This window comes from Mandrillus leucophaeus, unplaced genomic scaffold (genome assembly GCF_000951045.1).
Source record: "Mandrillus leucophaeus isolate KB7577 unplaced genomic scaffold, Mleu.le_1.0 Scaffold365, whole genome shotgun sequence".
NCBI lineage: Eukaryota > Metazoa > Chordata > Mammalia > Primates > Cercopithecidae > Mandrillus > Mandrillus leucophaeus.
In genome coordinates, this window is record NW_012103865.1 from 1,479,322 (window position 1) to 1,488,969 (window position 9,648).

The following is a 9,648-nucleotide window of genomic DNA, read 5'->3' on the forward strand; positions in this document are numbered from 1 at the left end:
AAGGTTGGGTGGAAAAGATTCAGGAATCATCCTGAATTGGCTCACAATGGCCAAACAGGACAATTTCAACATCAGTAAGGACAATAAATGAAACACATTGTGTTTCCAATCATGATTTCATAAGAATTCTAAGAAAAATTTAAAAACATTGGTGACCTCTGGAAGATGCTAGGGAACCAACTCAATATTGGAAACTGGTTTTAAAATGAGAAAGAGAGAATTAAGTATTTATTTTGCCTTTCCTATATAAATTATACCATAGAGTATGTAATTGGTGAAGGAAAGTGTGTTTTACACAACTATTCCAAATAACAAATAAAAGGAATATTAAAATTTTAAAGTCATCATTTTATAAACACAAATTAATGCGTCTAGGGCTAAGCAATGGTTATTAAGGACTGCCAACCTCACAGTAAGAGAGAAAATTAGACCACTGTGTTCCATCCAATGGAAGTGCATACTACCACCTATAAAGTAGGTCAAAAATTCAAACATGAATCTGATCAAACCTCTAGATTAGGAGTTAGGAAAGTTTTCCTTAAAAGGCCTGACAAATATGTTAGACAAATATGGGTCACATGGTCTCTGCTAAAACTACTGAACAACGGTAAACACTGGAGATTGAAAGCAGTCACAGTTTGTGAATGAATGGGCACAGCTGTGCTCTAACAACACTTCATTCACAAAAACAGGGGCTGGTCTAAGTTTGTCAATCCTGACCTAAAATCGAGATCTAACTTTTAATTTGTATTATACAGAAAATACAAGGAAAAGATGAATACGTTAAATCAGTGGTCCCTGACCTTTTGGTACCAGGGACATGTTTATAGAAGACAATTTTTCCATGGACCTGGCAGGGGCTTCAGGATAATTCAAGTGCGTTACATTTATGGCGCACTTTTTTCTATTATTAGTACATTGTAATATATAATGAACTAACTATACAACCCACCATTATGTAGAATCAGTGGGAGCCCTGAGCTTGCTTTCCTGCAACTAGATGGCCCCATGTGGGGGTGATGGGAGACAGTGACAGATCATCAGGCATTAGATTCTCAATAAGGGGCACACTACCTAGACCCTTTGCATGAGCAATTTGCAACACGGTTCGTGTCCCTATGAGACTCTAATGCTGCCACTGATCTAACAGGAGGCGGAGCTTAGGTGGTAATGCAAGCAATGGGGAGCAGCTGTAAATACAGATGAAGCTTTGTTTGCTCACCCACTGCTCACATTCTGCTGTGTGGTCTGGTTCCTCATAGGCCATAGACTGGCACCCCTGTTTTAAATGATACCATAGGAAGGCAATGAATTTGCCTTTCCAGGTTTTCACCATTGCGCCTCACTCTGCCTGGAATCCTCCTCTCACAGATGCCCTCATGGCTCATTCCCTGACTTCCTTGAGGTCTACTTTCAAAGTCCAGACTGAAGGAAACTGATAAGGAGTAGCTGGTGTCTTCAACAATAGCAACAAAACTGCAAGAAACAGAAAGTTGGAAAGGAAAAGTGTATCTTAAAAGAGATAAAAAATTTGTATCAGGAAATCAGAATATCTGGGCTTTATTTAAATGTCAATGTCAACATATTTTTTTTTTTTTGAGACAGAGTCTCACTCTGTTGCCCAGGTTGGAGTCCAATGGCACGATCTCGGCTCACTGCAACCTCCACCTCTCGGGTTCATGTGATTCTCCAACTTCAACCTCGCGAATAGCTAGGACCGCAGGCGTGCACCACAACACTCAGCCAATTTTGGTATTTTTAGTAGAGTATTGCTATGTTGACCAGTCTGGTCCCAAACTCCTGACCTCAAGTGATCCACCTACCTTGGCCTCCCAAAGTACTGGAATTAAAAGCACGAGCCACCACGCCTGGCCCAACATTAACAAATTTTAAAAAATAAGACAATCATGGAAATAAATGATGATGCTAAAGAATTATTCTTTTAGGTGTGATAATGGTGACTTGCATTTATGTTTTCAAAATACTTCATACCTTTAGAGATGTATATTTAAATACTTACAGATGAAAAGACATGATGTCTGCTGTTTGCTTCAAAATAATCTTGGGTGGGGAAGAGTGGGGCTATGGGTGAAATAAGATAGAACTGGAGTTGACTATTTTGGGCATGGGGAATGGCTACATGGGGGTTCATTGTACTCTTCTGTCTACTTTTGCATATGTTTAATGTTTTCAGTAATTAAGAGTTAGAATAACAAACACACAAAATATACCTGAGAGTTGGTGGCAGGGATTAAAAATGTAGGTATAGATGAAGAAAAGCAGGTTGAGTTAGCTAAATAGGAGAGTCCCTTGGGGCAATTAAGAGGCATTATGGTGATGAGATTTCACCTGTTTGTCCCTCCTTAGTGTTAGAATAAAAAAGTTGAAGTGAATCAGATCCACTCTAATGTTTCTGAAAAAACTCATCCCCTCCCCAAATCTCTCAGAAGGGAAGGAATTCAAAGAGGTCCGGAGTTCGGGGCTGGGGGTTCGGGGCACTGCCAGCTGCTCACTAGTATCTGAATGCCCCTTCTTCTTTCTACAGAATCTTGATTTCTTCAGAGACGCCAGTGCCCATTTAAAAATAGCCAACCCTTCAGACCTTCTGGTAGTTAGGTCTGGAAGTCAGGGCTCCCACTGATTCTACATTATGGTGGGTTGTATAATTATTTCATTATATATTACAATGTACTAATAATAGAAATAAAGTGGATAATAAATGCAATGCACTTGAATTATCCTGAAACCCCTGCCAGGTCCATGGAAAAATTATCTTCTACAAAACAGGTCCCTGGGAGCAAAAGGTTAGGAACTACTGATTTAACTAGGCTGGCCACTAAAATATAAATAGAAGTCTAGGACTTCCAGAAAATATATGATTGTATAAACTTAAAGTAGGTGTATCCATTCCAATTTATTATTGCATGGGTGTAATTATGGTGCCTGGGGTAGTAGTGGCAATCTTGTAGCCATAAGGATAAAATAACACACCATGACAGGGGCAGGCAGTGATAGGGAGACAGAGACCAACCATGGGACGTCATGGAGTCACTGCCCCAGAGTTGGACTACCTACCCGTACTTCATGTTTCATAGAAAAAATAAACAGCTACATGGTTAATCTGCTATACTAAGGCTTCTGCTACACGTGGGCAAACATAAGTAAGTAGTCACTAATCTCTGAAACCCAAAACATCCAAAATGAAACTCCTGATCTCCTCTAATCCATCTTCTCATTGTCCTTTCACAGATCACTAAACAGCAGCACCTGTGTTTAATTTTTTGTCTTTTTCAGACCAAAAGTCTCAAATCCTCTTTCTCCTTACTCAATCCATCAGCCAAGCCTGTTGGGTTCTCCCTTTGAGGTGTTTCCAGAAGGGAACCTGTTCTCAGTAGCTCCACAGCTTCTACCAGCCTTGTCTGGGCCACCACCATCTCTCCTGTGGTCTATCTCAGTGGCCTCCTGATTGGTCTGCTACTTCCACCTTTGCCTCCCACAGTCTGTTCTCCACCATCAATCACAGGGTTCCTTTTGAAATTTAAGTCACATCATAGCAATCTTCTGTAGAGAATACAAAATGCCTTCCCATCTCACTGCAAATAAGATCTAAAGTTCTACTCCTGGCCTGTCAGTTCTTACATGACCTGAGCTGTCATTCACTGAGCTCCCATCATTCTGGCTTCCTTGATTGCCAGGTGTGTCCCTGGCTGATGGATGAAATGAGTGCTCAGACACAGGTATGCAGTGTAAGAACAGCTAGGTGACTGCCTGGCTCTAGTGGCCAGAGAGTAGCTCCAAGAAGCTGAAGCTGCTTGGTTTTATTTACTGCAGGCATAATACCGAAAGCCTGGAGCCTACACAATCCGTAAATGACTAACATTTATTGTTCCTCATTCAGAGAACATCATGCATGCAGATGTTCAAATGTCAGCTCCTATACAACTTCAAACAAGTTTGATCAAGACAAATTCCCCTACACTCACTTGTACCTACTCCTTGCCCTCTGCCTCAGGGTCACAGAACAGCTGCCTCAGCTATTCTCCCCTGGGGCTTTGCAGAGCCTTCTGACGTTACAGAAGGGCCACTCCCTTTCCCTTGGAACGTACCAAGCAGGCTTCCCTTCCAGGTTTTCACACTCGCTCCTCACTCTGCCTGGAATCTTCCTCTCACAGATGCCCACATGGTTCATTCCCTCACTTCCTTGAGGTCTCCTTGCAAGTGTCACCTACCAGACCAGCCTTCCAAGCTAGCCATGGGCTTGTTTGTACTCATCTCCATTCCCCTTTCATCTTGGTCATCCTCTGTGTTGCAGAAAACTGCATTTCTGTGGCTGCCCTGTTCCCTGGATCCTGGTGGGTTCAGCCCATGGGAGGCAGAGGTAGAAGACTGAAATCAGGAAGGAAGAGGGAAGGAGGCTAAGCGTTTGCTTCTCTCTTCAGGCTGTATTTCTGGTAACCACAGTGTCTTCTCTGAGACTCCAGCTCCCAGCAGACAGACCTTGCATCTGTGTTCCAGCTCCTGCTGGGAAGGCGTAGCATGGCTTCAGCTTCTACCAGGTGGCCGCAGCACCCGGACTGCAGTAATACCACCATCTCCCTCTGCTGGTTCTGCTGTTGCTGATCTCTGGGTTTCTTGCTGTCCCCTGTGTGTATTTGCAGCTCCTCTATCATGGGTATAGTCAATTCCCCACACTAAATCCCTTCTGCTAGCAATGCCAACAAATCCTGACCAATCCAACTTGGCCTGACTGATAGGACCTCCATGAACACCTTAAATAAAATAGCCTCCATCAGCCTTCCAGTTGTCATGCTATCCACTTATATTATTATCCTTCATGGATCTTAGCAATGCCTGACAGAGCACATATATATTATTTTCCTTAATTGCCTATCTCTTCCCTGGAATACAAACCTCATGATGGCATGATTTGCCTGCCTCCATCTCTGCTAGACCCCCATTATCCAGAATGAGGCGTGACCAACAGTAGGTGCTCATGCAAACAACTATTCTTTCATGCATTTAAGAGGTACCGATGAGCACTCTCTATGTTCTATGCACTAGACATGGAGATAGAGTGGTAAGACAAGCTTTTCTATTCAGCTTTGGCCACAGGAGGGAGTGGCAGTGAGGGCCCAGCCTCTCTTGTGTCTTGGTGCATTTTAATCATCCTGCTTTTGATTTGTGGTGGTTCCAAACTGGGTGGAAAATCACCTGTATTGAAAAATGGAAGCTCGTTGAGGAGGGGAACCAACTCTATTGTTTACCCTGAGTCAGACTCCCTAAGAGGGGAACCGACACTCACCTGACATGGAGTGGGATCTTGGGCACCTTCTTAGAGACCTTGAACCGGTCTCTGTCCCCATAGGTGTCGGTGAAGTACACTCCGGCCACACTTGTCACCTTGTTCCCGGGGAACCTGGAGAGCACCTTCTCAGGGCCGTGCTGGCTGGCCCAGTACCAGGCCTGGCCCCCGATTAACAAGCCCCCTCCATGTTTCACAAACTGGATCAGTGTTGCAGTCATGGTGTCATTGTAGGCATTGATGCAGTAAACCCCTAGGGGCTCTCCTGGTTCTGGCTTGACCTGTGCCTCAAGCCCAGCATCCTGCAGGATGTTTACTAGAGGTGCCAGGGATGGATGCACTCCCATGGGAGCCCCAGGGCAGGGACACAGCCAGCTCACTGCATTGAGGAGAAATGGAGCCAAGCCCGCATGCAACAGGTAGCCCTCATGGGACACAACCACGAGGCGGCCTTGGCCGTAGGAGGAGGCAGCAATGAGCACCTGGCCCTTGTCATTCACCATCACGGGGAAGGCAGCCTCTCCAATAAGAAGGAGTTCACTGGGGACGGGGTCTCTGGGGACATCCCAGCATGTCACTCCATCCATGAGGGCCTCGAACGCAGCAGCGGCAGTGGTCGCCATGGTTCTATCAGCTGCTGCAAGGGGAAGCAAAGACCTTCATGTATTAAGAGACACTGATATGCACTGCTGCTCAGAAGAGACGAAGGAACAGCTGAAAAAAGCAAACAACTGAATGCATGCACCTCCAAATTTTACTGGATTCTCTACTGTGGGCCAAGCAGTGTGCTAGCACTGGGAGTACAACAAGAAACAAAACAGATAAGATTTCCCTTTTTGTGAGTTGAATATTTTAGAAGGAGAAAGAAAGAAGAATAAATAGGTAGATAGAAAGATAAATAAAATGCAGCAATCACTATGATGAAAATAAAACATGATGATGTGATATGGAGGAACTGGAAGATTATTTTAGATTGGGTGATAGGAAAGGCCTCTGAGAAACTGGCATTGAAGCTGGAACTTGAAATGCAGTGAACAAAGAGCATTCCAGCAAAGAGACCACTTTGGGGTGGCTGAGAGCCAGAGGCAGGGAAGAGCAGGACCCTAGGAGGAGGGAAGGAGGGGCTAGATCCTGCGGGGCTGGTAGATCCAGGTGGCAGTTAAGTTCGTGAGCCTGAGTTGACACGGTACCTGAGCTTTTTGAACAGAAAGGTCATAGACCTGTCAAAACATGCATTTCTTCTGACAGCTCTGATAAGTTGGAAAGTGCCCCCCAATTTATAAAGTCTGCCCTAATGGAGAGGGCCTCCCTCTATTTGGTAGCATTCTGCAGTTTCTGGAGGTCTTTGAAGATTTGCTGTGCCTAAAACTGAGCCTATTTTTCCCTTTAAGCAGATCCTCTTGGATAAATGACTTCAGCCTCAGTTTCTCCATCTACAAAAAGAGAATAATACAGCCCTGGGAAGATTGTTTTTGAAGATTAAAGGAATACAGATAGGCCAGGCACGGTGGCTTATGCCTGTAATCCCAGCACATTAGGAGGCTGACGCGGGTGGATCACCTGAGCTCAGGATTTCAAGACCAGCCTGGCCAACATGGCGAAACCCGTCTCTACTAAATCTACAAAATATAGCTGGGTATGGTGGTGTGTGCCTCTAATCCCAGCTACTCAGGAAGCCGAGTCACGAGAATTTCTTGAACCCTGGCGAGAGTGGCGGTTGCAGTGAGCCGATATCGCACCACTGGACTCTAGCCTGGGCAAAAGAGCAAGATTCTGCCTCAAAAAATAGAATAGAATAGAATAGAATAGAATAGAATAGAATAGAATAGAACAGAATAGAATAGAATAAAACAAAACAAAGAATACGGCTAAAAATGCCTTGTCTGGAGTTGGTACACACACAGTGGGCAAGGAATAAACGAGAGTGTCTGTCCCTTTGCTGTTCTTTCTAGTTTCCCGGATGGATGAGGACAGTGTTGTAGATTGCAGTCCTGCAGTAGTCCCCTGGCTGCCTGTGTCGCCTCCCTACGCGCATCTCGGAGGAGCCCACTGTGAGGGACTTTCCAGTGTGTTCAGATGGCTTCTCACCTCTGCAGATGCACAGGGCAGCCCTGAAGTAGCAGTGAGTTGACATCAGGGTGAGCTTCGCCCAGTAGAGCAGGGAGTCATAGAAAAGTGCCCCATGGCTTTCCAGAGGCACCCATCACAGAGATCCTGGGAAGGCTCCCAAAGGAACGGAGCGCCACGTGGAAGACCCTCAGCCACATGCCCCTCCCAGCTGTCCCTTTTTCCTTGTCTCATTCTCTCTACTTCCTCATTTGGGCTTTTTGGTCTCCCTTACCGCAAAAAAGTCACCTGCAGGTAAGCCCTTGCATAAGGCTTTGCTTTAGGGGAGAATCTAAACTAAAACACACACCAAGCCATTGAGCCACACGTGCCTCCTTCCTCTCTTCCTCCTGTTCCCGTATGCAGTCAACCACCTCATTTTGTTAATCTCTCACCATCGCTCTCAAACATCAGTCCCTTTAGTTGGCAATCATTCTAGACTAAACCAATCTGGTTTTAGTCACCGGGATGTATTCTCACCCACAGTCGTCCTCTACAAGAACTCTCACAAGAACCTTTACATTTCGTCCACTCTCTCTAAGGTGAAACTTGCAGAGCGCCTCAGCCTGACTTCTCCAGGGTCTGGCATGCCAGTGATTACTGGACGTTTTCCCTGCTACTTTCTTCCACGAAATCTCTTCAAGCTCACAAAGGTTGGCATTCTGAGCATGCCCTGCATTTCCTGTAGAATTCTATCTCTTCCCCTCTTCCCTTCCTATCCACCACCTTTTTCTTAATGCTCGAGGGAAAGAAATTCACAAAAGAGAGCCAATACTCGGCAGAGCACTGAGAATGCGGGTACATGATCTCAGCCTTAGAAGTTACCAGTGGAAAAAAAAAGCAGCAGAGAGAGAGAGATCCGGAAGCCTGAGCTCAAGATCTTGCTAGCTACTTTCCAAAAGACAAGCGACGTCTTTCACTTCAGAGGCAGAACCAGTTTGACAGGATAAACAAAAACAGACAAAAAAACCTCAGATGAGTAATATGTCCCGGAAAGCTGACCCAGCATTCCGCAAGGACATGTGTCCTCGTGCACGCACACACCATGCTCATCTTTGTCAAATTCATAATTTACAAGTTCAAATAGGAGGGAGAAATGTGTTTTGACACAAATTGCAAATAGCACCAGACTAACAAAACGAAATGAAACCAGACCTGGACCTAAGAAGGGAGGGACGCCCCCTGACGCCGGGAATGGCCTGGGGCCTCTAGTACTTTGCGGCGACTCCCTGTGCCCTAGGTGCTCAGCCACCGCCCCCACCCAGGACCCGCTCGGATTGGAAAACTCACCCCTGAGCAGTGCGGATCCCTGGGGACGCATGGACTGGCTCTGCAGTGGTGCGCTGGGGACGTGTCGGAGGCGGGGCGGGGCGGTCCCGGAGGCGGGGCGGTCTCGGAGGTGGGGGCCGTGCTGGAGGCAGGGCCGTCTCGGAGGCGGGGCCGTCCCTGGGTACGGAGCTGTCTCGGAGGTGCAGCCCTGCTGTCCCGGAGGCGGGTTGTACCGTAGGCGGGCCCGTCCTGGAGGCCAGGCTGTTCTGGGGGCGGAGCTGTCTCGGAGGTTGGGAGGTCTCGGAAACTGGGCTGTCCCGGAGGCGGGGCACAGGCTGGGGTGAGGCGGAGCCGTCCCTGAGGCGGGCCCGGGGAGCGGTTACCGCGCCCTGAGCCACGCCCGTGGTCTCCCGTTCCATCGGTGGACCCCACCTCGGGCCGTGCTGCAGGCTCTCGGGGCACCTACCAGGTGAGCGACCCCGCCTTCTCGGAGGGATGCTTTGGCCTGCATGGGGCCTCAAACCGGCTCCCCCAGAGTCTCTGCGGGTTCTTGAATGCGAGAGGGGACCCAGCCAGGTTGCTGTCGGACTTGATAAGAAAAGCAAACCCTAAGGCTCCAATAAACCATATTCGGGGCGAATAGTTGCCTAACAACAACGTATGCCACGGGGGAGGCCCCGCGTGGAATCAGGCTCCCTTCCTTCTGATTCTGGGGTGGGCTCAGCAGAGCCGGTGGCCGCTGCGTCGCCCCCGTGGCTCGAGTCTCTGCGTGGAGGGCTGCCCCCTAGTGGTCAGCGGCGGGCCATGCACTTCGAGCCCGGTGGATGCTTACGGCCATGGGGCGGGTGCTCAACTAGGAGGACATTTTTCTCTGGTAGTATCCAGAGAAATGCTGCCCAGTCAGTGATATTCTTGCTGGGAAGGAAACGTGCCTGTGGCATCACTAACACAGATTCATCCTTGCATGGCTG

General features: G+C 47.4%; 1 protein-coding gene across 3 annotated transcripts in view; it reads right to left on the reverse strand.

The window, feature by feature from the left end:
- Nucleotides 1-8,764, reverse strand: part of TCAF2 (TRPM8 channel-associated factor 2) — a 26,840-nt gene extending 18,076 nt beyond the window's left edge. For 2 of the 3 annotated variants that reach the window (XM_011989904.1, XM_011989905.1), the window contains exons 1-2: nucleotides 8,699-8,764; nucleotides 5,303-5,939 (exon numbers count right to left, since the gene is read on the reverse strand). In XM_011989904.1, the coding sequence (XP_011845294.1) occupies nucleotides 5,303-5,939; nucleotides 8,699-8,729 (668 nt within the window). In that variant the 5' untranslated portion in view covers nucleotides 8,730-8,764. Of the gene's footprint in view, nucleotides 1-5,302; nucleotides 5,940-8,210; nucleotides 8,273-8,698 lie in introns of those variants that run through there. The other variant, XM_011989906.1, reaches the window with a different exon arrangement.
- Nucleotides 8,765-9,648: the final 884 nt, after the last annotated feature.